The sequence below is a fragment of the Rhinoderma darwinii genome, chromosome 12 (assembly GCF_050947455.1).
Source record: "Rhinoderma darwinii isolate aRhiDar2 chromosome 12, aRhiDar2.hap1, whole genome shotgun sequence".
In the NCBI taxonomy this organism is placed as follows: domain Eukaryota; kingdom Metazoa; phylum Chordata; class Amphibia; order Anura; family Rhinodermatidae; genus Rhinoderma; species Rhinoderma darwinii.
In genome coordinates, this window is record NC_134698.1 from 32,495,883 (window position 1) to 32,523,135 (window position 27,253).

The 27,253-nt window shown below is 41.2% G+C and overlaps 1 protein-coding gene across 9 annotated transcripts in view; it reads left to right on the forward strand.

Annotated features, from left to right (window-relative positions):
• The window catches only part of LOC142664948 (phosphofurin acidic cluster sorting protein 2-like), a 244,598-nt gene that overhangs the window by 182,760 nt on the left and 34,585 nt on the right, over window positions 1-27,253 (forward strand). For all 9 annotated transcript variants that reach the window (XM_075844413.1, XM_075844414.1, XM_075844412.1 and 6 more), the window contains 2 exons: window positions 5,620-5,662; window positions 10,815-10,857. In XM_075844413.1, coding sequence (XP_075700528.1) covers window positions 5,620-5,662; window positions 10,815-10,857 — 86 coding nt within the window. The remainder of the gene's footprint in view (window positions 1-5,619; window positions 5,663-10,814; window positions 10,858-27,253) is intronic.

Consider the following 27,253-nt stretch of genomic DNA (forward strand, 5'->3'; position numbering starts at 1 on the left):
GTACAAATAAATACATCAGACAGGTTACTTACACCAGCGATGGGGCCTCAGCGGACTTATGAATAGGGCTTAGCTGCACTAACAGGCACAGCCATATGTACCGCTGTGCCTTGATAAATATTTATAGCCTGCGGCACTTACTGGGATGTCGAGACCCCTTTATTTTGGTGATTGGTGGGGATCCTGGGTTTTCAGACCTCCCACTGATCAGGCATTGATGACCTATTCTAAAGGGGGGTTTACACTGGGCAATTATGGGGCAGACGAGCATTCATAAAACGCTCGTTGCTGATAATCGCCCTGTGTAAACAGGGCAGCCATCAGCAGATGAACGAGCAAACGCTTGTTCATCTGCTGGTCGTACTGTTTTAAAAAAGTTAAATATTATCATTGTCGGCAGCACATCTCCCAGTGTAAACAGGGAGACGCGCTGCCGACATGATGATAATGTATGGGGACGAGCGATCGGAATAACGACCGCTTGTCCCCATGCATATCTCCTTGTGACAGGAGCAAACGAGCGCCGATCAACCAGCTGTCTCGTTGATCGTCGCTCGATGCACAGGCCAAAATTGGCCTGTGTAATAGGGCCTTAAGTATAAGACATCAATGGTATCTATATCTATCGATACACAATGTGTAACAGGCTTTCCCTCCATTATTCAGTTCCATTTTGTTATACAGATCATTATTCACATTTATACAATATGGGCAGGCAGCAAGTAGGAGAACATGACGATAACAAAATGAAGAACATTTCCCTTGTGCTGTGTCTGAATTTTACAGTCAGTGCATTGTCCTGTCTGCTTTTTAAACTTTTTTTTTTTTTTGCTATGTCAGGGATCGGGGTAGAAAGCAACGCACCTATGTGTGACCAATGTTGTGATCTAACTTTTCTACTTTCTTTTTCTTCATTTCCATTTATGGTTGCTTTCTCAAAAGGAAAAAAAGTTTTCATTTTGATTTTGCCCTAAGGTATCATGTCTTCTTTGGGTAACCATGTTTTTCTTTATTCTTGCTGCACTTATATGCTTTGTCTAATATGACATGCGAGCTATTGATGCTTGGCTGCAGATGCATTGTCTATTTTACTATTCCCATACCTTAAAGAGTAATTCCAATCACAATTGTAGTAGATTGATGGACCGAGTGCACCAGATTGCCTGCCGCAGCTTGTTAGTGGCCCAAGCTTGAGACTTTCCTCTATGATGTTTTATGATGGACAGCGGTTCTCCTGATGAGACATACCTTTAAGGAGAGCTGAAACTGCATTTATTATATTTCTGGCCAAGAAAAGTGGTCCTCACTTTTCAAGTCCATTTAACCATTGGCATGACACAAAATTATGGGTCTGAATGGGCGGGAGATTTTTCATATGTGAATGGAGTTGCCCTTTAATGTGCGTTTGCAAATATAAAATAGGATTTAATTATATTTTAATTGCTAGCAGATCTAAGAAATAACTTGAGCTGTTCAAGATACAAAATATTCCTCTATCTAATGTGCAAATAACCTTGCAAGCAGCATTTATTTGTGAGTGGTGCAGCCGAGAGGGGAATGTTGGGGCAGAAATGGCGACTATAGCTGGAAAGTTTATTGACTGGCTGCATTACGTATCTTTGTCATACTTTTGCTTGGATGTTCAGATCTTTTTTTGAGGGTGTAAGGAATGGGCTACAGCTTGGTGTATGAACGTGACCGCATTGTTTGATTTGCTGTTTCCAAATCATTTGTATCTTGTTGAATAAATAAACTACTACCTGCTCGCCTCTGTCTCCAGAAATGGCTAGACTGTTACCTGCTGAATGCTCCTCGGCTTCCTCCCTCCAAGCTCCTTATTGTAGAGTGACACATTGGGAAATGTTTGGTAGCCAAGTTATGCCTAATAATTATAGTTTACAGCACGAAAAACGGCCGAAAATAGACCGTGTGAACATACCCTTAGGCTGAGACTCCATGGCTTTTAAACGCGCATGATAATTGCGCGTGCGTGGTAAATTGCATTTTGAAATCGCATGCAATGTAACTCTTTGGAGTTGCATGATGCTATATGTGAACATGCGATGACATGCATCTGGGATTTTGCGATTGCAAAAAAACAAACACTGTTGGATTTTTTGCAAATTTATCGCAGAAATCCAATTGAGGATCCTACCCCAACTATCTAAAATTGTGGACATCATATTGCATGTGAGTTTATGCCCTAATTCTCGTACAGAATTTCAGCGCAACACATTGCATGCGATATGTCGCTGTGAAGACTGGTCTTTGGGTGAGGCCACATGCCACAATTGTTTTGCCTCATTTTCGCAAGACCGCTTTGCTTTATGCTGCACTAAATCCTAAAATTGTGATATTACCGCAACAAAGCTGCTATATTAGGATGTCATGAAAGGGATCAAACCTGCTGCAGTCATGTCTCACTCTCTTCCGTCTGCCACGTCTTCTTAATAACCGATGGACAATAAAAGAGGAAGGCATGGAAGAAGTTATAGCTGGCCATAAACATTGAATAGTTGTTAGACAAACGAGTAAATATCTATCTCCTACGACATCTCCAAAAACAGTGTGCATGTTTATTTAAGCTATGACATATTTATCTTCCCTGCGAACAAATCGTCGGGCATGTTGAAACCAAATATGCCTGATCCTTCTTCTCCCGGACATGTGCTGTCAGTGGACTGTTGGACTGCCCCATACATCTTAGATAATTGCGCAGTCCTGCTGAAGTTGGCAGGTTTAGCCAACTTTCATCTAATATGTATGGCCAATTTTACCCATGACATCCAGATCAGATTGCATGTGTCACAACATGAGCCCTCTCTGCTCTATTTACTAGCCAATATGGCTCGCATGACGTTTCCTTCCACTTGCTTGGACTCTCAAATTTGCATATGATGGTGGGAATCTTAAGGGTTCAGGGGGCCATCTAGTGGGTGCTATACACCCACTTTATCTCCATCAGCCCTCCAATAATGATCATCCCTGTCAGGCGAGGGATACTCTTTAAACTTCCAAAGCTGCCTGCCTTACTTTGTAGATGAATTTCACTATTGTAAGCAGTGAACAGGCAATAAAGTGGGTCAGAGAGCTTTCCTTCACTATGCTAAAAATGGAAACTATCACTACTAACATTCTGGTTATTAGTGGCCAAAAAATGTTTGCACTATATGGATGAGTACATGAACAACGTCCCGGTTCTGGGAACACTTCTGTCTGTACTGATGCTGTGTGGATGCAATGTTGGACACCAGATTATCAAATCTATCTCCTATTGCATGTGATCGGCGCTGCAATGTAGATAACAGTAACGTTTTGTTTTTTTTGAAAAACAATCATTTTTGGCCAAGTTATGAGCAATTTTATATTTATGCAAATGAGCCTTTCTAATGGACAACTGGGCGTGTTTTCTCTTATTTCCAACTGGGCGTGTATTGTGTTTTAACCCCTTAATGACCAGCCTATTTTAGAGCTTAATGACCAAGCTATTTTTTATGTTTTTCCATCGTCGCATTCCAAGAGCTATAACCTTTTTATTTTTGCGTCGACATAGCTGTATAAGGTCTTGTTTTTTGCGGGACAAGTTGTATTTTTTAATAGCACCATTTTGAGGTACATATTATTTATTGATTAACTTTTATTAACTTTTTGGGGGGGGAATAGAAAAAAATCTGAAATTTCGCCACTCTTTTTTGCGTCCTAAATCTATGCCGTTTACCGTGTGGTATAAATAACACAATAAGTTTATTCAGCGGGTTGTTACGATTGCAACGATACCAAATTTGTATAGTTTTTGTAGGTTTTACTACTTTTACACAGTAAAAACGCTTTTTTTTCTAAATTATTTGTTTTTGTGTCTCCATATTTGAAGAGCCGTAACGTTTTTATTTTTTCGCCGATGCGGTTGTATGAGGGCTTTTTTTTTTTCGGGACGACTTGTAGTTTTTATTGGTACCATTTTGGAGTAGATGCGACTTTTTGATCACTTTTTAATCACATTTTTTTAAAGTCAGGATTCACAGAAAACAGCAATTTTTCTGTCGTTTTTTATTTAATTTTTTACGGCGTTCACCGTGCGGGTTAAGTAATGTAATAGCTTTATAGTCGGGGTCGTTACGGACGCGGCGATACCAAATATGTGTAACTTTCTTACTTTACTTTGTTTTTTTAATAGTAATGCCGTTTGTAAGGGGAATAAGTGTGTTTTTCATTTTTTTTTCACATTTTTTTTTTATTAACTTTATTAAACTTTTTTTTTTACTTTTTTACTAGTCCCACTAGGGGACTTTAATATGCGATTCTGCGATCGTTATTATAATACACTGCAATACTTCTGTATTGCAGTGTATTATGCCTGTCCGTTTAAAACGGACAGGCATCTGCTAGGTTATGCCTCCGGCATGATCTAGCAGGCATTCATTACAGGCAGACCTGGGGGCCTTTATTAGGCCCCCGCTGCCATTGGAGACACTGACACTCGGCGATCTTATCGCCTGGTGTCGGTGGGATGAGAGGGAGCTCCCTCCCTCTCTCCAAAACCACTCAGATGCGGTGCTCGCTATTGAGCACCGCATCTGAGGGGTTAAACGGGTGAGATCGATACTAATATCGATCTCACCCGGCAGAGCAGGGACGCCCCCAGCCCTCAGCTGCCTCTAGCAGCTGAGAGCAGGGAGATTTGACAGCTCCCTGCTCTGTTTACTTATTCCGATGCCGCGACGTAAAATGTCTATGGCATCGGAATAAGGCCCGTTAGTGACCGACGTAGAAACACGATGGGCCGGTCACTAACGGGTTAAGCAACTGGGTGTGTTTACTTCTTTCACTGCACAATCACACTGTGCTGTGGATCATGCTGGGCTGGAACAATGAGAAGTGCAGGACACTGATTAGTCACTGATTGGTCAGCCTCATACACTCCTCCGTACAACGCCCAGTTGGTAAAAAGTAAAAACTTGCCCAGTTGTCCATTGAGAGTCATTAGCATAAATCTAAACTGGCTCATAACTTGCTCAAAAATGATCGTTTTTCAAAATAAAAACCACTGCTGTTATCTACACTACAGCGCCAATCAGATTATTTAGGAGATAGGGCACTTATAATGTGGTGACAGAGCCTCTTTAAGCACGCTAAAGGTAAAGTTAACAACATGGAGTTTTTTTAAAGCAAATTTAGGCTAATACAGAACTTGAATATGAGCTAGATATTGGAGCCTTGTGAAGAATTTCAAGAAGATGTCTGGTGCATGTTATCTTAAAAAGCAATTCCATCCAAGATGTGTTTATACATGAAACCTAGTAAGAGCTCTGCTTGGGCTAAGGCACTGGTCTGCAACCTTCATGTGTTACGGCATTGGTGGGGGTTGTAGTTCAACAACGGTTGGAGACTTCTAGGAAAAGTGACAGCCGCATCTGAGAGTCGTTACTAGGGGGACTTGGGGTGATACTCCAGTGTGGGTAACATTTATCCTGCCCTCTCTGAACCGCTTTATAGACAGATCATGTTGTATAAATGTTATGTCGGGGTAGAATTGCTCTTTAAACAAAACATTTATTTTTATTTTTTTATATATATGATTGTTTATCATGTTTTGATTTAGATTTTTTTTTTTCCTTCTAGTCCTGATGAGGATTCTTCACAGAAGTTCATACCTTTTGTAGGTGTAAGTATACTTGGAATTACTTATGGTATATATGTTGGTTATAAAGCCTAGTAACCCGTTTACCTGTTGAAGCTGCTACATCTTATATAATGCTATACAATCTTTGTGTAGTGTTCCTCAGCGCTCTGCGGCAGCAACTTGGATACTCCCATCCCTTTCTGTCTTCTCATCTGTCCTCCTCACCTGGCGGGTTTCTTAATCTTTGGGTAGAACCTCTTCTGAGTTCTTGTTGTAATTGAATATCTAGTTGCCCTTAATAGCCCATACATTCTGTGGTTATTCAATGCAGTTTTTGTCTTGAATACCACTGCAATTTAGTTTTTTGACTGGGCGGCACACTACCACTAGTTGTACAGGCACCCTGATTCTTTATTTAATATGATTCTTTTCATTCCTTGTGTAACTTTCACCTTTCTTCTGCCATGATGGCACACTTTATAAACATGTAACCCTTTCATTGGCCGCCTTGGACGGAACTGACCCATGACAGGGTTTCAATCATGTAAAAGAGGTGTGCTGCAATCCCTCAATGCTAGTGATGCTACAGGCTAATGATTAGATGTACAAGGAGGATTGTAATTACGCTTTGGACTTCAATACCAATACTTTGTGTAGTATTGCGATTTCGATACCAAAACGATAATTTGCCAACAGTAATAAAAAAAAAAATTCTTCCATTTTCTGATTTGAGGCGCGTGGTGTGATGATGAATTTAACCTCCATGTGCCTCACATTAATAGTAATTAAAGGACGGGTGTCGCAAATTTTTTTTTTTTTATATAATATTGCTTTTAGTATGTTATTAAAATACATTTTATTTATTTGTGTGTTTGTTTTTTACTTTTTTACTTTTTCTAACTTTTACTTCACTATGGGGGCTGCCATTTTGTTTTTCATCTCTGTATGTGTCGATTAACGACACATACAGAGATGGAATACGGCAGCTACAGGGCATAGGAGTCAATGAACGGGAGCCGTTCCATTGACTTTGCTCTCTGGCTCTGTGCTGTGCAGACGCAGGTCAGAGTCACACAGAGCAGAGCAGCTGTTTGCAGGGAGAGAGCAGGCGCCATCTTGAAGACCAGCTGCACTGCAGGTAAGATGTGTGTCTCTGCATGTCTCACTCTCTATCTCACAGACCGCCGCTCTCGTGACCCCCTGACGGGCCCCCCCACCCGACGCCCCCCCCTAACGCCCCCCCCCCCCCCTTGTGTGAATGACACATGATGCAACTGTACTGGGAAAGCCCTCAACGATAAATCTCTAGTTGTGCTGAGACTGTTTGGGAATGTGACTAATGAACCTCTTAGTCTCAGCACAATTAGAGAGATTTATCGTTCAGGGGTCTGGGAAAGCTGGGTGACCACCATTACCCCTCCTACTGGAGTGAGAGGTTCATTAGTCACATCCCCAAACACACTCCAGTAGGAGGGGTAATGGTGGTCACCCAGCTTTCCCAGACCCCTGAACGATAAATCTCTCTAATTGTGCTGAGACTGAGACGTTCATTAGTCACATCCCCAAACAGTCTCAGCACAACTAGAGAGATTTACCGTTCAGGGGTCTGGAAAAGCTGGATGACCACCATTACCCCTCCCACTGGAGTGTGAGAGGTTCATTAGTCACATCCCTAAACACTCCAGTAGTCGAGGTAATGGTGGTCACCCAGCTTTCCCAGACGCAGATATAACCAGGAAAGGTCTGGATGGACGGGCTGAGGGTGCACAGGGTTTTTGGTGACCCCCCTCTGTCATGTGATCGGACCTAGGTTACCGATTCATCAGACGGGGTTCATGTGACTATAAATCTGTCCATAACAAGAGACAGTGCACTCAGGACAAGCCCTGCCCTCATGCCGTAGTTGTGTGGTTCTGTCTGCAGTGATGGCGGTGGGTGGCTCTGACACCCGCCTCCCCCGTCGGTTCATCTCAGGACAGAAGGGGTGTCAGGATTGGAGACACAGCGCCGCACCTGTCCTCAGGTTTTGTCTGGTATTGCAGTTCACCTCCATTGAAGTGAATAGGACAGAGCTGTAATACCACACATGACATGATCAAAATCAAGTGTAATCAAGCGGTTTTTTAGGTGTTTTTTTGCACGTAAAATGTGCAAAAAAAAAAAAGTCAAATACACGCCGTGTGAACCGGTCAACTGAAAAGTCATTCACTTCACTTTCATCATTCTAAGGCTGGGTTCACACAATTTTACGCCTTGATTTACGCCTAAAAAGACGGCTCCAATACGTCGGCAAACATCTGCCCATTCATTTGAATGGGTTTGCCGACGTACTGTGCCGACGAACTGTAATTTTATGCGTCGGTGTCAAAAGACGGCGCATAAAATAACAGCCTTGGCAAAGAAGTGCAGCACACTTCTTGGGACCTAATTTGAGCCGTTTTTCATTGAATTCAATGAAGAACAGCTCCAAATTACGGCCGTAATTGACGCCTCGCAAAACGCGAGTACGAGCAATTCCGTCTGAAATGACGGAGCTGTTTTCTCCTGAAAACAGCTCCGTCATTTCAGACGTAAATGCAGTTAGTGTGTGCACGTACCCTAAGGGTATGTTCACACACAATGTTTTCAGCTGAAAAATCAGAAGCAGAACGCCTACAAGCATCTGGCCATTGGTTTCAATGGGAAATACGGCGTTCTGTTCCGACAGGGCAGTTTTTACGTGGTAGTTTTCCAAAAACGGCACGTAAAAAGACGCCCGACCAAAATGAAGTGCACATCACTTCTTGGGACGTTTTTGGAGCCGTTTTTCATTGACTTGATAGAAAAACAGCTCCAAAAACGGCCGTTAAAAAACGCGAGTTTGATTAAAAAATGGCTGAAAATCGGGAGCTGTTTAGTGAGCGTGTGAACATACACTTAGCCTTTTGGTGTGTCCTATATCTTCTTCCAGCTGCAGAATCACACCCAATATGGCTGCCGGACATTGCTTAGAAATTTGAAGACACCTTTTCCTGGCTTGTGAGAGGGGGGGTGAGGTTCCCTCCCACATTTACAGCAGCTGTGAGTCAGGTTGCTTTGCCTTATTCACCTTGCTGTAATTCTGGGAAGTGCTCCCCCTGGTGGCCAACATTGGAAAACATGTCAAATTATTATTTAATTTTTAATACTTTCCACCATACGGAAAAGAAAAAAAAAATACAGTAAAAAACTTAAAAAATATAATAGAAATAAGTAACGACACTTAAAAAAAAAGGTTTAATTTGCGACACATTCCCTTTAAACCCATCATGTTTCTCAGTCATAATGGGTTAATGTGTGAGGTACATGATGGGGTTAATTACTATTAATGTGAGGCACATGGAGATTAAATTCATCACACCTCGTGCCCCACAATAAGTGAAAGAAAGCAGTTTTTATGTAATTTTTTTACAGCGTACACATCATATATGACGCAAAAGAATTGTTGTGCAGTTTATTACGGCCGCACCAATACTGAATGTGTGTATATTTTATGTATTGAGACTTATTTTAATGTTTATAGTAAGAAAGGCATATGTGTAATTTTTTTTATTTAACATTACTTTGTTTTTAAACTTTAATGTACTGGCATAAATCTATATTCCAGTACATTAGCCTGTGTACGCAGTTGTTAGGACATACCGAAGTATGCCCTAATAGGAAATATGGTAAGACGGCCCTGGAGTCCTTCAGTGGACCATGGGCTGTCTGGCTATATATGGTGTTTCCCTCAGTCGCGTCACAGGGATTCTCATTTTCCCCTGAATGCTGCAGTCAACTTTGATCGCAGCATTCAGGAGAATAACGGCGGAGATGAAAGGTTTCTCTGATCTCCGCGGTTATAGAGCGTGGCTGTGCTGCACTAATGAGCAGCGGTGCTGACACTGAAGACAGAACATGGGGGTGTTTTGCAGGGCGCCCACCATGTTCTGTCTTCAGTTCCGCCGCTCATTACTGCAGCGCCGGCCGCATCGCATCATCCTGATGCCACGCAATTGTCAGGACTCAGGAGCACGGCAATGGCTGTATAACACAACCGCAGCCCCGCTCTCATACATATATGTGTTACTATACTTATCTGTGCGGCCGCACAGCTTAGTATCGAAATACATGAAATAACGGTATCGAATCGTTTGGGGATGCACAGTATCGAAACAGTTTTGATGCATCGTGCATCCCTAATTACTACATACGGTTTATACGGAGCAGAGCAGTTATGCTGGAAGTAATGCGTCTTCAGACCAAAACATGTTTGCTCTTCATCTTTCAAGATAATTTTAGTCTGAAAACCTGAAGATGAGTGATGGCGGACTATTTTGCTTTAACAATCTCTACAGCAGTACACCACACATTACATATTAATTGAATGTAGGCTCAGGCCAGGTCCACACGTAGTGGAAAAACCAGCCGGTAATCTGCCAGCGGTTTCTACAGCATGTAGATGAAATTTGTTTAAATCTGGCTGGTACTGTAACCCGCTGCAGATTTTCCGAGCACTAATTCGCTCAGAATATCCTCAGCATTTATGCTACGTGCGGACCCTAACTTTAAAGTTTTTTTTTACCGTCTTTAAAAAAATGATGTGCAGCTGTTGCAACTGCAGTAAGATTAGTTACTTACTAATGTTCTGTCTGTAGCTGAAATGCCTCTATGACTATTCTCCTGGTGTTTATCTTATGCTTGTGTAACGTTCTGTACACTGAACACATGGTTATCTCCACCCTCCCTGTAGCACAGGACATCAGACATCACATTCCTCTTATCTCCACTGCTCTCCCCCTCCATCCCTGTCTCTGGAGGGATGGTGTTTTACATACTGGGCAGCAGATAGTACAGAGTCTAGCAGCAGAGCAGTGTCTCAAGCAGCAGACTGTGAGTAATTACAGCACAATCTCACACCTAGGATAGAGGGGCGTGAGGACAGCTTTAAATATAGGCAAGGTCTTTAAGAGGTGTCATTACTGTAGTCCTTTTCATGGTAATCCCACCCACAGCAAGTCCTAGCAAAATGAAAACCGTGCTGCACAGAGCTGGGCAACCCAATAAAAATGAACAATAACTACTTCTGAGCTATAGTGGCATCATCTGGTAAGCATTCAGACACAGGTCATTTTCTGTGATGTTCATAAGCTAGGAAAACCCCTTTTTAAGGATTTTTGTTAATCTGTTTTTATAGGTGGTAAAAGTTGGTATTGTGGAACAGTCTTCTGCAACCTCCGGTCAGTATGAAATATTTCTGAAAAGTTAAACTTCTTATTGGGAATTTTTCTGGGTTCACATAAATAAAATGTATTTGCTGTATAATGAAGAATTATGCTACGTTTTAATATACTTCATGCCTCAATTTATTTCTGTTTTAAGGCTCAATAATACAAAATGGTTATTAATGGTACATACACAGATTGGGTCACCGTTACTAGTGGGGGTTCCACAATAGTCAGTATTGGGCCCCATTCTGTTTGTTGCATTTATTGCATTTATTAATGACCTTGTAAAGGGATTGCACAGTAAAATTTAAAGCAAATATGAGCAAAAAGGGCCTAGAATCACATGATGAGAACATTGTTCTACAACTTTATAAATCTCTACCAGTGCACAAGAAAGACATAGTAGAGCTTGAGAAGGTTCAAAGGTGAGCAACCAAATAAATGGAATGGGTGGACCACAGTACAGAAAGGCATCCACCAGGTTGTTATGGTGAATTTAATAAAAAGAGTTCAAAAGGGGCACTGGATGCCTTTCTTGAGTGTAATAATACAGTATAAGTAGAGATGATCGAATCGATTCTATACAAATTGAACTCTTAACGAGTTCGCAAATCATTTAAAATGGTCTCTGCCATTTTACAGATCAGAAGAAGACTGAGAAGAAGGATCACATGACCTGGCAGTGGCCCGGCGGGATTCCCCATAATGTCTTGCAGGCAGCCCTCCCCTCTAGCATAGACAATTATGAGGGGTAAAGGTGTGAGCCACTATAGAAAGCCCAACCAGGAAATGCTGCTACTTTTTTGGGGGAGAGAGAGGACGTCCGACAGAGAGTGAGAGATAGTGAATTAGTGTCAGTGAGTGTCTTTGATAGTGAGGAGAAAAGAATTAATAGATTTACAATAATTTGATTGAGACATGGATTTTGGGGACAGATAGGAGTCAGTATGTTAGATAGACAGCTATTGCTGCGAGTCAAACCTAGCCAACAATAAAAACAGCAACAATATAATGCACTTTTAGTAGATAGACTTTGTGACTTCTGAATGGAATGAAAGAGGAAACATCTGTGCCACGTCATCCGCCAGTAAGAATGTGGTTGGCTGTAGAAAAAATAGCAGCAGCACTGTCGGCACCAGTCGTCCAGGCAGTAGTAGCAGGCCACAGTTGTCCATCGATTCCGGTAGATGTAATATTGCGGCGGAAGCAGATGACACTGTGTACTAGATGGCTTACTCATCATCTCAGTCACAGCAGGATAATGTTACCTCTGACACCGTGACTTTGAGCCAATGTTCAGCGCATTCCTCATACTTTTCTTCCTCCTCCTCCTTTCCTATTAATTTGTGACCCAATAGAAGTGTTTTATTTTCGTCATGTCTGTCCTCAGTGACCCCTAGTGGGGCGGCGTCTAAAAGTACAGCACCTCGAGTGCTTTGAAAGATATTTAAGATAATGTTCTTGTTGATGATTTGTGTAAAAACAGACAGCGTTTGGACTGCGATGAGGAGGAGGACATGACTGAAATGCTTAGCTGTGTTGGTGGTGGTGGCAATTGTAGCCATGGTGGTAGTAGGGGGAGCTGATAGCCGTGGTGGTAGTGGAACTTGGGGCAAATATAGAGGTGGGAATCATGAGGGGGGTAAAGAGCCCATGACATATCACAGTGTGAGAAAAGTGGTGGGATGCTGATGATCATGATGATTGTGTGTTGAACAGGACTTGGGAACCGGATCAGGGTGACGAGGAGATGTTTGCATCAGAGGAGAATGGTGGTTGCAGTGATAAGGAGCGGAGCTGATGTACGGCCAAGAAATCAAAACCAGCCAGGGGCAGATCTGCTTCTACTGTGGTCAGCTCTGAAGCAGGTGATGCCGCTGCTTCTGCTGGTGTAGTCTCAAAAGCAGTTAGACCTTGTGCGGTGGTTGTGATTGCGGGCATTTCCCGTGTAGAAATGCTTCTCTAAATCGCTGGCCGACAAAACCATCGCAGTGTGCAAGCTCTGCAGGCAGAGAAAAAGCTGTTTCCGTTCAGACACAAATGTAGGAACTACGGCTCTCCATCAGCGCATAAAGTGGCATCACCTGCTTTCCACTAATGTGAGCAAGACTGTCGTCCTCCCCGTTGTCATTCTAGTAGCCAGGCCACATTCACAAGTAGTACTCTGTCGTTGTTGTCATGATCACCGTCAACAACATTTTCTACTGCTTCTCCTAGTCCACCTCAGCTCCATCGTCAGTCATCTTTAATGGAATGTCTGAGTAGGAAACAACAATACGCGCCCAGTAATCCTCTTGTTTGCCAACTAAACTCCCGCCAGGACAAGTTGATGTCAGCCCAGCCGTACCACTTACAGTAATGGATTCCACTGCCTTTAGGCAACTAATGACATCCTCTCAGCCTTAATGAATATGTAGCCGCCATTATTTTTCAAAGAAAGCTGACCCTTCCTTGTGTACTCTCATGGCAGAAAATGTGGCCCGCTCCTTGGAATGTCGATGTGCCACGACCAACATGTGGAGCAGCAATTGCATCCAGGGACAATACATGTCTTTCACAAGTCCATTGGGTCAATGTTTAGCGTGGCAGTAGCGACGATGAGGCCAGGTGCTAGTGACCCCTCTATGGTTATGCAGGTCGTATGCACGTCCTCAATGAAGATCTTCCCATCCCCAGCAGGGCATAGCGTTGCTTCCACTCCACCTCACTTCTTTCATATATGTAGGCTGAAGCACTGCCATGCTGACTTACACCTGATGAGCTTGAGCGAGAGAAGCCACACAGCCGATCAACTGGTGTTGTGCATTGAGCAGCAAATTTCCCGTTGGATGTCTCCCTGCCAATACAACTGGGCAACGTAGTTAGCGACAATGGTAGGAACATTGTGGCTGCACTGCATTTGTGGAATATAACATATGTTCCTTGCATAGCGCATGTCATAAATTTGGTGATGTAAAGTTTTTTAACCACTTAACGCTCAGTGACGTACTATTCCGTTATGGAAACCGCCCCGTTCGCACTCCATGACGGAATAGTACTTCACGGGAGTAACGGCCATTTCGGTCGTACTCCCGACACATACAGGAGCTGTGACAGCTGCTGTCTCGTACAGCAGTTGCCGCAGCTCCTACAGCGGGGACCGGTCGCTGTGTCCCCGCTGATTAACCACTTGAAAACCGCGTTCAATAGGGATCGCGGCTTTTTAGGGGTTAAGCTACCATCGCAGGCCTGCTACACGATAGCGGCTGGCGATGGTGGCTATGGGAATCGGACGCCTAACAATGGCGTCCGGCTATGCCATCGACGGAAGCCTAGTGGGTCCTGACAAAGTCAGGACCCACTATGCTTGCTGACAGCTCTAATACACTGCACTACGCATGTAGTGCAGTGTATTAGAATAGTGATCAGGGCCTCCTGCCCTCAAGTCCCCTAGTGGGACAAAGTAATAAAGTAAAAAAAAAAGTTACAAAAAGATGTGTAAAAATAAGAAAGTATAAAAGTTTTAAAAGTGATCAAAGTAAAAAATCCCCCTTATTCCCTTATCAGTCCTTTATTATTAATAAATATATATAAACAAACAAACAAACTATACATAATTGGTATCGCCACGTCCGTATCGTTATTTATCCCGCCCAGTGAACGCCGTAAAAGAAAATAATAATAAACCGTACCAGAATCACAATTGTTTGGTCACTTCACCTCCCAAAAAATGGAATAAAATGAGATCAAAAAGTTGCATGTACCTAAAAATGGTCCTGATCGAAACTACAGTACGTAGCTTTATTGATGGAAAAATAAAAAAGTTCTGGCTCTTAGAATAAGGTAACACAAAAAGTAAATGATTTTTTACAAAATTTATTTTATTGTGCAAACGCCATAAGACATAAAAAAAAACTATAAACATCTGGTATCGCCGTAATCGTATCGCCGCGCAGAATAAAGTGAATGTGTCATTTATAGCGCACGGTGAATGCTGTAAAAAAAAATTGAATAAAAAAACAATAGTAGAATTGCTGTTTTTTTGTCACCACGCCACTTAAAAATAGAATAAAAATGGATCAAAAAGTCGCATGCCCCCCATGAAAACTGCAATGAATTCCTCAAGGGGTCTAGTTTCCAAAATGGGGTCACTTTTTGGGGGTTACCACTGTTTTGGCACCACAAGACCTCTTCAAACCAGACATGGTGCCTAAAAAAAAGGAGGCCTCAAAATCCACTAGGTGCTCCTATGCTTCGGAGGCCGGTGCTTCAGTCTATTAGCGGACTAGGGCCACATGTGGGATATTTCTCAAAACTGCAGAATCTGGGCAATAAATATTGAGTTGCGTTGCGTAAAACCTTCTGTGTTCTAGAAAAAAATGGCATAAAAAGGATTTTCTGACAAAAAAAAAATAATTTACATTTCACCTCTACTCTGCTCTAAATTCCTGTGAAACACCTAAAGGGTTCCTAAACTTTCTAAATGCTGTTGTGAATACTTTGAGGGGTCTAGTTTCTAAAATGGGGTGTTTCATAGGGGTGTCTAATATATAGGCCCCTCAAAGCAACTTCTGAACTGGAACCTAAAAAAAATCAATTAGGCAATACTTAGTTTCTTACATTATACTGATAATGAGCAGCGCCCACCCCGAGATGACCCCAGTTTTGACCGTTTGTATAAACGGAGACCCCTATTAGACCGTTTCAGTACCCGGTTTTCCCAAGCATACAACCCCGAGAAGTGTATTTCTATTGATGAGTCCTTGGTACATTTTAAAGGGAGGCTTCAATTTCGTCAGTACCTGCCGAGTAAGAGGGCAAGGTATGGCGTGAAGATGTATAAGCTGTGCGAGAGTGCATCAGGGTATACCTACAAATTTAGGATATATGAAGGGAAGGACAGCAGTATTCAGCCCCCAGAATGCCCCCCCCTTACTGGGAGTTAATGCAAAAATTGTGTGGGATTTGGTGCACCCACTGCTGGACCAGGGTTACAATTTTTATACCAGCGTCCCACTCTTCAACTGCCTCGCTTCCAGAAGTCCTGCGGCATGTGGCACTGCTATAAGAAATCTGAGAGGCCTCCCTAAGACTCTGCTTGGGCAAACAAGAAGGGGTGAGAGCAGGGCACAATCTAGCAGCAACATATTGTGTGTCAAGTACAAGGACAAGAGAGATGTCCTTGTATTGACAACAATACATGGCCACACCAGTACCCACATACCTGTACGAGGTACCAGTACAGAGACCCCCAAACCAGACTGCATCCTGGACTACGATAGGTACATGGGAGGGGTGGACTTGTCAGATCAAGTCCTGAAGCCCTACAGCGCCATGCGGTGTTGTATAAGAAGCTGGCCGTGCACATCAAGAAACTAATCTTTAGGGACCAAGAAGGGGGGGCACCCAGTACTTCTGGAAGCAAGGCCACACGCATCGTACCAGGGCAACACTTTCCAGAAAAAGTTCCCCAAACTGGCAAGAAGGGAAAAAGTCAAAAGAGGTGCAAAGTCTGCTATAAGAGGGGGATAAGGGAGGACACAATATATCAATGTGACACGTGTCCCGAAAAACCAGGGCTCTGTATGAAAGTGTTTTAAAATTTATCATAGATCCCTTAGATTTTTCATCTACCCTGACGCACTCCGCACAGCTTATCCCCCTCATCTTTCCTTTATGAGCCCTGCTGTGTTCCCAGGCAGCATATAACAGCCACATGTAGGGTATTGCCGTACCCAGGAGAACCCACATTACAGTTTATGGGGTGTATATCTCCGGTGGCACATGCTGGGCACAATATATTGGACACTGAAATGGCATAGATATATAGAAAATTGCAAATCTCACACTGCACCATCGGCTGCGCATTATCTTTAACACAATACCTGTGGGTTGAAAATGCTCACTACACCTCTAGATGAATGTTTTAATGGATGTAGTTTTTAAAATTGGGTCACTTCTCTGGGTTTTCAACTGTACTGGTACCTCAGGGGCTTCTGCATACATGACTTAGCACCAGAAAAGCTCCAGTAGGCCAAATGGTGGTCCTTTCCTTCTGAGCCCTCCCATGGGCCCAAACCACAGTTTATCACCACAAATGGGGTATTGCCGCACTCAGGAGAAATTGGGCAACAAAATGGGGTATTTTGTTCCCTGTGAAAATAAGAAATTTTGATCAAAAATTACATCTTATTGGAAAAAAATTAATTTTTTTAATTTCACAGCCCTATTCAGATACGTGCTGTGAAAAAACTGTGTGGTCAAAATGGTAACAACAATCATACATGAATTCCTTGAGGGGTGTAGTTTCCAAAATGGGGTCACTTTTGGGGGATTCCTACTGTTTTGGCACCTCAACACCTCTTCAAACCCGGCATGCTGCCTAAAATATATTCTAATAAAAAAGAGGCCCCAAAATGCACTAGGTGCTTCTTTGTTTCTGGGGCTTGTAGTTTAGTCCACGAGCACACTAGAGATACATGTGGGACATTTCTAAAAACTGCAGAATCTGGACAATACATATTTAGTAGTATTTCTCTGGTAAAACCTTCTGTGTTACAGAAAAAAATATGGAATAAAATTGAAATTGAGCAAGAAAAATGACATTTGCAAATTTCACCTCCACTTTGCTTTAATTCCTGTGAAATTCCTAAAGGGTTAAAAAACTTTCTAAATGCTGTTTTAAATACTTTGAGGGGTCTAGTTTTTAAAATGGGGTGTTTTATGGGGGTTTCTAATACATAGGCCCCTCAAAGCCACTTCAGAACTGAATAGGTACCTTTAAAAAAAGGCTTTTGACATTTTCTTAAAAATATGGGAAATTACTGTTTATGTTCTAAGTCTTGTAACATCCAAGAAAAATAAAAAATAAATAAAAACAACAATGCCAATCTAAAGTAGACATATAGGAGATGTGAACTAGTAACTAATTTGGGGTGTATAACCATCTGTTTTACAAGCAGATGAATTTAAATTCAGAAAAATGCTATTTTTTCAAAATTTTCTCTAAATTTTGCAATTTTTCACAAATAAACACTGAATATATCGACCAAATGAATGGGCAGATGTTTGCTGACGTATTGGAGCCGTATTTTCAGGCGTAAATCGAGGCATAATATGCCTCGTTTACGCCTGAAAATAGGTCGTGTGAACCCAGCCTTACCATAAAAGGCGCGAAATGTTTGCAGACCGTTATTTACAGTCAGAGGAGGAGTTTAGGAGAGGGGATAACGTTAATGAACTTTTGACAGCAACGGCCAGTGAGGGATAAGTAAAGTTCAATAGGTGAAATGCTGGTGACAGGTTCCCTTTAAGGGGTTAAACACGTATTGTGGCTTGCAGAAGGTGCTGACTGTCCAGGAGAGTGTCTGTGCATTTGAGAGATTTTTATATAGCTAATAATATTCTCCTAGACATGCAGTGACGGCACGGTCTGCATTTTAACCTCTTGATCTGTGACGTTCCAACTTGCTGGAATCCCAACTTGCAAATGCTGGGCCATCTGTACGAGCAGTGGTCAATAATTATATTATGCACCAACGCATGTGCTATTTTGAGATCAGGCAGTGGCAGATCATCAGGGACGAATGTGTCACCTACTCACACCCTTCTAAGAAGCCACCAGATTTGTGAGCAGGGACAACATCGGCATCAACGATGTGATCGTAGTAATAATAATCTTTTATTTATATAGCACCAACATATTACGCAGGACTTTACAATTCAGAGGGAACATTTACACACGCTATCGGACATTACTGAGTGACAAAACTAATTAACAATTAAAACGAGGTGTGAGGACCCTGCTCGCAAGAGCTTACAATATATGAGGAAATATGGGTGATACATAATGTCAACCCCCTGATAAATATATATTGGAACAAATGCTTACACTGATGCAATAAGGCTGTTTGGCAGTTGGGGAAGCGCAAGGACGATGTCGTGTGCAGCAGGAAGGGGAGGAGGATGATGATAAGGAGGCGTTGGTAGTGGAGGGGTACATGGAGTTTTCACAGGCACAGCTAGAGGACGAGGCAGACACGATAATGACAATGGCCAGGACCAACCATTGCAGAGAGGCGCGGAGAACTAAACCACTAGTTCCCCGGACAAACTGGCAAACATGGTTGCTTACATGCTGACAAGCATATCATTTTCATCAAGCAACGGATTACTATTGGATAGCCATGCTTAACAAGGCTATATACACCTTTTGAGGGCATTTTTTTTTTTATAGATTAGTCTGTGTGATTAGTGTAACTTTGTAAATAGTTTTTATTAACCCCTACCCTCTTTAGCCACTTTTGACCTTCCTGACAGAGCCTCATTTTTCAAATCTGACATGTTTCACTTTATGTGGTAATAACGTCAGAATGCTTTCACCTACCCAAGCGATTCTGAGACTGTTTTCTCGTGACACATTGGACTTTATGTTACTGGCAAAATTTGCTCGATACGTTCAGTATTTAATTGTGAAAAACACCAAATTTTTTCGGAAAATTGCACAAATTTGTGTATTTCTCAATTTCAATGTACCTGCTTGTAAGACAGGCAGTTATACCACACAAAATTGTTGCTAATTAACATCCCCATATGTCTACTTTAGTTTAGCATCGTTTTTTGAACATCCTTTTGTTTTTCTAGGACGCTACAAGGCTTAGAACTTTAGCAGCAATTTCTCATATTTTCAAGAAAATTTCAAAAGGCTATTTTTGCAGGGGCCAGTTCAGTTGTGAAGTGGCTTTGAGGGCCTTATATATTAGAAACCCCCAATAGGTCACCTCATTTTAAAAACTGCACCACTCAAAGTATTCAAAACAGCATTTAGAAAGTCTCTTAACCCTTTAGATGTTTCACAGGAATTAATGCAAAGTAGAGGTGAAATGTACAAATTTCGTGTTTTTTTTGCAGAAATTCATATTTAATCCATTTTTTTTGTAACACAGAAAGTTTTACCAGAAAAATGCAACTGAATATTTATTGCCCAGATTCTGCCGTTTTTAGAAATATCCCAGATGTGGCCCTAGCGTGCTACTGGACTGAAGCACCGGCCTCAGAAGCAAAGGAGCACCTAGTGGATTTTGGGCCCTTATTTTTATTAGAATATATTTTAGGCACCATGTCAAGTTTGAAGGGCTCTTGCGGTGCCAAAACAGTGGAAATCCCCCAAAAGTGACCCCATTTGAGAAACTACACACCTCAAGGAAATTATCTAGGGGTATAGTAAGCATTTTGACCCTACAGGTTTATTGCAGAAATTATTGGAAGTAGGCCGTGAAAATTAAAATCTCCATTTTTTTCAAAGAAAATGTAGGTTTAGGAATTTTTTTTTTCTCATTTCCACAAGGACTAAAGGAGAAAAAGCAAAATTTGTAAAGCAATTTCTCCTGAGTAAAACACTACCCAACATGTAGTTATAAACGGCTGTTTGGACACACAGCAGGGCTTAGAAGGGAAAGAGCGTTATTTGGCTTTTGGAGCTCAAATTTAGCAGGAATGGTTTGCGGAGGCCATGTCACATTTACAAAGCCCCACAGGGGACAAAACAGTGGAAACCCCCCTACAAGTGACCCCATTTTGGTAACTACACCCATTGAGGAAATTATCTAGGGGTATAGTGAGCATTTTGACCCCACAGGTTTTTTTCAGAAATTATTGGAATTAGGCCGTGAAAATGAAAATCTAAATGTTTTTCAAACAAAATGTAGGTTTAGCTAGTTTTTTTGCTCATTTCCACAAAGACTAAAAGAGAAAAAGCAACACAAAATTTGTAAAGCAGTTTCTCCCGAGTAAAACAATACCCCACGTGTGGTAATAAACGGCTGTTTGGACACACGGCAGGGCTTAGAAGGGAAAGGGCGCTATTTGGCTCTTGGAGATCACATTTAGCAGGAATGGTTTGCAGCGGCCATGTCGCATTTGCAAAGCCCCTGAGAGGACAAAACAATGAAAATGCCCAAAAAGTGACTCCATTTAAGAAACTACACCCCTTGAGGAATTCATTTAGGGGTGTAGTGAGCATTTTGACCCCACAGGTGTTTCATAGAATTTATTAGAATTGGGCAGTGAAAATAAAAACAATCCTTTTTCTTCAATAAGACGTAGCTTTAGCTCAATTTTTTATTTTCTCAACAAATAAAGGAAAAAAAGAATCTACATAGAATTTTTTTCATTTTTACAAGGAATAAAGAAGAAAAAACACCCCAACATTTACAAAGCAATTTCTCCCAAGTGTGGCAATACCCCATATGTGGTCATAAACTGCTGTTTGAGCACACGGCAGGGCTCAGAAGGGAAGGAGCGCCATTTGGAGTGCAGATTTAGCTGGATTGGTTTCTGGGCTTCTGTGGGACCAAAACAGTGGAAAGCTCCCAGAAGTGACCACATTTTGGAAATTACACCCCTCAATGCATTCACCTAGGGGTGTAGTGAGCATGTTAACCCCGCAGGTGTTTTGCAGAATTAGTGTGCACTCGATGTTGCAGAGTGAAAATTTGATTTTTTCCATAGATATGCCAATATGTGGTGCCCAGCTTGTGCCACCATAACTAGACAGCCCTCTAATTATTATGTGTTGTTTCCCGGTTTTAGAAACACCCTACATATGACCCTAATCTTTTGCCTGGACATTCAACCAGGCTGAGGAGTGAAAGAGTACCATGTATTAACGCAATCATGGGCCAAAATATATTAGTCTGAAATTTGTAATGGGTATGTCAACCGATACCCGCCCTCCAGTGATTTATCCAGTTTCCAAATCATAGCTGATAGATATATATATCTGAGAGAAAAGATAACACAAGAGACCATGCTTGTATGCTCAAAATCCTTCTCTGGTCTTTATCCAAACAAGTATATAAGTATAATGACAGGAAAGGTGTAGTCTTTGATTTCAGCCAATCATCTACAATATGATAATGACTCTGATTCAGCCAATGAGAATATTTCAATGCATTATAATAATTCTTGACCCCTCAAGGTTCCTACGAGTTAATTTGTCTTATCTCACTAGAGAATGGAGACTGCAGATAAGATTAAATCATTTAAACAGAGCCCTTCTCCAGGGCTGAATCCCCTCCCTCATGGTAAACAATGTCATTGTCCATTCGACAAAGGCTATTTGATCTGCTCCTTACAAGAGTAATAAAACATTCAATTCAAGAACACATAACATAAAATTGCTTCAAGACAGCTGCTGATATATTACTTTTTACTTATTAAAGAGGCTCTGTCACCACATTATAAGTGGCCCATATTGTACGTGATGTGATCGGCGCTGTAATGTAGATTACGCCTGCTATGCTGTAACTCACACAGAAGTGGTCAGGAGAATGAATACACATCACGTCCTGGCTGGAGGTAATGTATATTCATTGTCATGACACATGAGTAGCGTTATAGTGTGTTTATGTGACTGCACATAACGATATAGCTATATCGCTATGTGCAGTGTAAATGAATGGAGAGAAGTGTATGACTTTGATTGGTCACTGATTGGTCAGCGTCATACACTCCTCTACACAACGCCCACTTTGTCATATAGTAAAACACGCCCAGTTGTCCATTGGGAAACTCATTAGCATAAAGCTAATATAGGTCATAACTCCGTCAAAAATTATCCTTGTTCTAAATAAAAAACACTGCTGTAATCTACATTACAGCGCCGATCACATCATGTACGATATAGGCCACTTTATAATGTGGTGACATCGCCTCTTTAATCTCAAGATGGCTCCTTCAGGCCAAAAGATAGATTCCAATGATCCAAAATGGACGCCTACCATACAAGATGGAGTCTATGCAAAATGTTCTCTTTTAAATATATTCTAATCACTTTCACCATGTAAAATTGAGTCTGAATTTGGCAATTTACAAAGCATTGGTTCACAATTGCAGAGGCTCAGATGTGAAATAATAAAAAGAAAGTGAACCCATTTTGGAAACTACACCCCTCAAGGCATTTATTAAGGGGTGTAGTGAGCATTTTCACCCCACAGGTCTTTTCCATATATGAATGCGCTGCGGATGGTGCAAATTAAAAATTTATATTTTTCCCTAGATATGCCATTTCAGTGGCAAATATGTCGTGCCCAGCTTATGCCACTGGAGACAGACACCCCAAAAATTGTTAAAAGGGTTCTCGCGGGTATGGCGATGCCGTATATGTGGAAGTAAACTGCTGTTTGGGCACGTTGTAGGGTTCAGAGGGGAGGGAGCGCCATTTGGCTTTTGGAGAGCGGTTTTTGTTTGGTAGTAGATTTGTTTGAGTATTGCTGGTGTTTCCGTTTATAATGTGGGGGTACATGTAAGCTGGGCAGAGTATATCAGGGGCATAGTCAGGTGGTATAATAATAGGGTAAAAAACAATAAAATGATCCAGAGATGTGTGTTACGCTGTGAAGCAATCCTTTCTGCACAGGCCGGTGTCGCACTGATATATGACGTCCTTTCTTCTCCCCCTTTTGGTCCACACTCCGCACCTTTGCAGTTTGGGGAATTTTGCTGGGAAGTGTTGTCCTGGTATAATGCGGGCACCCTCGCTTGTAGTAGATATGTTTGGGCCCTCCCCTTCCTGGTTCCCTAATTTTAGGGCCTTGATAAATCGCCTCTTGAAACAGAAGAAATGCTCCCCTCTGATCTGCACAACTGCATATTTTTTATTTCCTGACTTATTGGAGCCTTAACTAATTTTATTTTTTCATAGACATAGTGGTATGAGGGCTGTTTTTTTGCGGGACAAGCTGTAGTTTTTATTGGGTACATCCGACTTTTTGATCACCTTTTATCCTATTTTTTGGGAGGCCAGATAGCCAAAAAAACGCAATTCTGGCAAAGTTTTTTTTTATACAGCGTTCACCACGCATTATAAATTATATGTTACCTTTATTCTGCGGGTCAGTCTGATTCCGGCGATACCTAATTTATAGCACTTTTTTATGTTTTACACAATCAAATTACTTTTGTAAAAAGAATGTATTTTTTCTGTCGCCAAGTTGTGAGAACCATAACTTTTTAACTTTTTCGTCGACGGAGCTGTATGAGGGCTCGTATTTTGCGAGACGAGCTATAGTTTTTATAGGTGCCATTTTTGGATATTTTTTTTCAATCTCTTTATTTGGTAAAAAAGACCTGACGAATCTGTAAACATTCCCACAAATTGGGAGCATATATAGCTTCAAAGAGCTATAATAACATTCCTAGAAGGAAACGTTGTGATAGAGATTAATATCTAAACAGATGTTGCAGAAATATCAAAAAAAATGTGTCCATATGATGACATTGATATATCAATACAGTAAAAGATAGTTATGAGTACGGTGTTAGGAAAAAACACATAACCTCTTCCTAGTGTACAATGAAGTAAAATTCAGTTAATGTTTGTCTCTAGATGAAGTTGGGTTATCCAGCCTGAGATTGTAGAGGCAAGCAAGGAAGAATCAACAATTAAACCAAAACAGTCAAAACTTGGTGCAGCTATCCTTAGTAAAGAATCTAATTCTTATCCTAGACAAATGAGTCCTAGACACTAACAAAAGGCTCTAAGCGATTTCTACGAGGACCAACCAAGCCACTGGGCTTCACATTGTGGCAATCTGTTTTCCAGAATACTAATTAATTTCTCAAATTGGTGTATCTCTTTAATTTTGTTCAGTGTCCTCAGAAATGGGATAGTTAGGGATTTCCAGCTAATGGCTACTGTCCATTTGGCTGCTGATAAAATATGCGAGATTAATTTTCTATTTTGTTTGGGTACATCAGGAATTTCTGCATTCAGCAACGCCAACCAAGGGGATAACTTGATTTGTAAATGTAATTTAGAATTAATAAGGCGCTCAATTCGTTTCCAATGAGCCTGTACTACTGGACAGGACCACCAGATATGAGCCATAGTGCCCCTTTCCTCACAGTTTCTGAAACAAGCGTCAGAACTACCTGGAAACAATTTCGCTATTCTATCTGGGGTAAGGTACCACCTTGTTAAAATTTTATACGATGTTTCTTTAATGTTATTCGATTGAGAGACTTAAGCTGTGCTATCATATATTTATTGCCACGAGATCGAGTCAGGTATAGTTCCCAACTCCCGTTCCCAAGCTAACATATATGAAGTAGGACCAGTGTATGTTTCGCTTCTGAGTTGTGAGTACAAGACTGAAATCAGCCCTTTTCCCCTTGGTGAGTCTCGACAGTTTACTTCATAAAAGGTTATACTGGAGTCGTGTGGTAGAAAGACCGAGCCCGAGAGAAGATAGTGTATTTGTAAGTATCTAAAATGTTCCCGGAGTGGGATTTGAGAATCCTGACGTAGGGCCTCAAAAGGAAGGGGTTTACCATCCTTGCACAATTTAATTAATGAAGTGAAACCCGATGAGGTCCACCACTGGAAGGCCTCCGGGTGCAATCCCGGTGGGAAATCAGGATTAAGTAATAATGGTTGTAAAGCGGATGGATATGATACAAGTTAAAAATTTTCCCGACAATGTAACCAGAGTGTGAGGGAGTGTTTGATAATGTTATTATCGATGCCAGGAATGTGAGTTTTTAAAATTGGAGACCACATCAGTGCCCTAAGTGAGGATGGAGCTGTGATAAGGGATTCAAACAGAACCCATTTTACTGTGTTGGGGTCACCGTTCCATGCTGCGATCTGCGAGATTTGAGAGGCGTAATAATATAATTTCAGGTCCAGAATGCTAACCGTGGAGCGATGTAACGTGGATTTACTAACTCTTGATCCTCTATTCGCCCATATGAATTTATTTATTATTCTCTGTATATATGAGATGGCATAAAGCGGAACCCTAACAGGAAGGGCCCTAAATAAATACAGCAGCTTTGGTAGAATGGTCATTCGAACTGCAATGAGTCTGCCCATCCAGGATATGTGGTACCTGGACCACTCCTCCAGAAGTTTCCTGACAGACGCAAATTTTTTAGGGTAGTTGCTTAAATAAGTCATGTGGGAATGGTTCCACTGAAATCCAAAATTAAGTTTTAACAATTCCTCCTGCTCTATCGAGATATTAATTTGCATAGCAGTGGATTTAAGCGGATTTACAATTAATCCCGAGTATGATCCAAAGCGGGTTAGAGTATCCATGAGATTTGGTAGAGAAACCAATGGCATAATGAATAAAAAGCATATCATCTGCATATGTACTAAAATTAAATTCATGGGTTTTCAAACGGTATCCCTTAACCCCTTCAGGACACAGCCTGTTTTGGCCTGGTGGACGCAGCCGATTTTTTCAAATCTGACGTGTCACTTTATGTGGTAATAGCTCCGGAATGCTTTTACCTATCCAAGCGATTCTGAGATTGTTTTCTCGTAACATATTATACTTTACGTCAGTGAAAAAATTTGGTTGATAAATTGAGTATTTATTTGTGAAAAACACCAAAATTTAGAGAAAATGTGCAAAAATTAGAATTTTTCTAAATTTAAATGTATCTGCTTGTAAAATAGTTAGTAATACCACACAAAATAGTTACTAGTCAACATTTCCCATATGTCTACTTTATGTTTGCATAATTTTTTGAACGTCCTTTTATTTTTCCAGGACGTTACAAGGCTTATAAGTTTAGCAACAATTTCTCACATTTTCAAGAAATTTCCAAAACCAATTTTTTGATGGACCAGTTCAGTTCTGAAGTGGCTTTGAGGGCCTTCTATATTAGAATCTCCCCATAAATCACCCCATTTTAAAAACTGCACCCCCAAAGTATTCCAAACTGCATTAAGAAAGTTTTTTAACCCTTTAGGCGTTTCACAGGAATTAAAGCAAAGTAGAGCTGAAATTTACAAATGTAATTTTTTTTGCAGAAATGTATTTGTAATAAAAAAAATTCTGTAACACAGAAGGTTTTACATGAGAAACACAACTCAATATTTATTGCCCAGATTCTGCAGTTTTTAGAAATATCCCACATGTGGCCCTAGTGTGCTACTGGACTGAAGCACCGGCCTCAGAAGCAAAGAAGCACCCAGTGGATTTTGAGGCCTCCTTTTTATTACAATATATTTTAGGCTCCATGTCAGGTTTGAAGAGGTCTTGTGGTGCCTAAACAGTGGAAAACCCCCAAAAAATTACCCCATTTTGGAAACTACACCCCTCAAAGAATTTATCTAGTGGTATAGTGAACATTTTAACACCACAGGTTTTTTGCTTAATTTATTGGAATTAGTCTGTGAAAATAAAAATTGACATTTCTTCTGAAGAAACATAGACATTTTTAATTTTTACAAGGAATAAAGGAGAAAAAGCACCCCAACATTTGTACAGAAATTTCTCCTGATTACGGCAATACCCCATATTTGGTAATAAATTGTTGTTTGGACTCACAGCGGGGCACAGAAGTGAGGGAGCGCCATTTGGATTTTGTAGCGCAGATTTTGCTGGAATGGTTTTCGGTGCCATGTCGCATTTGC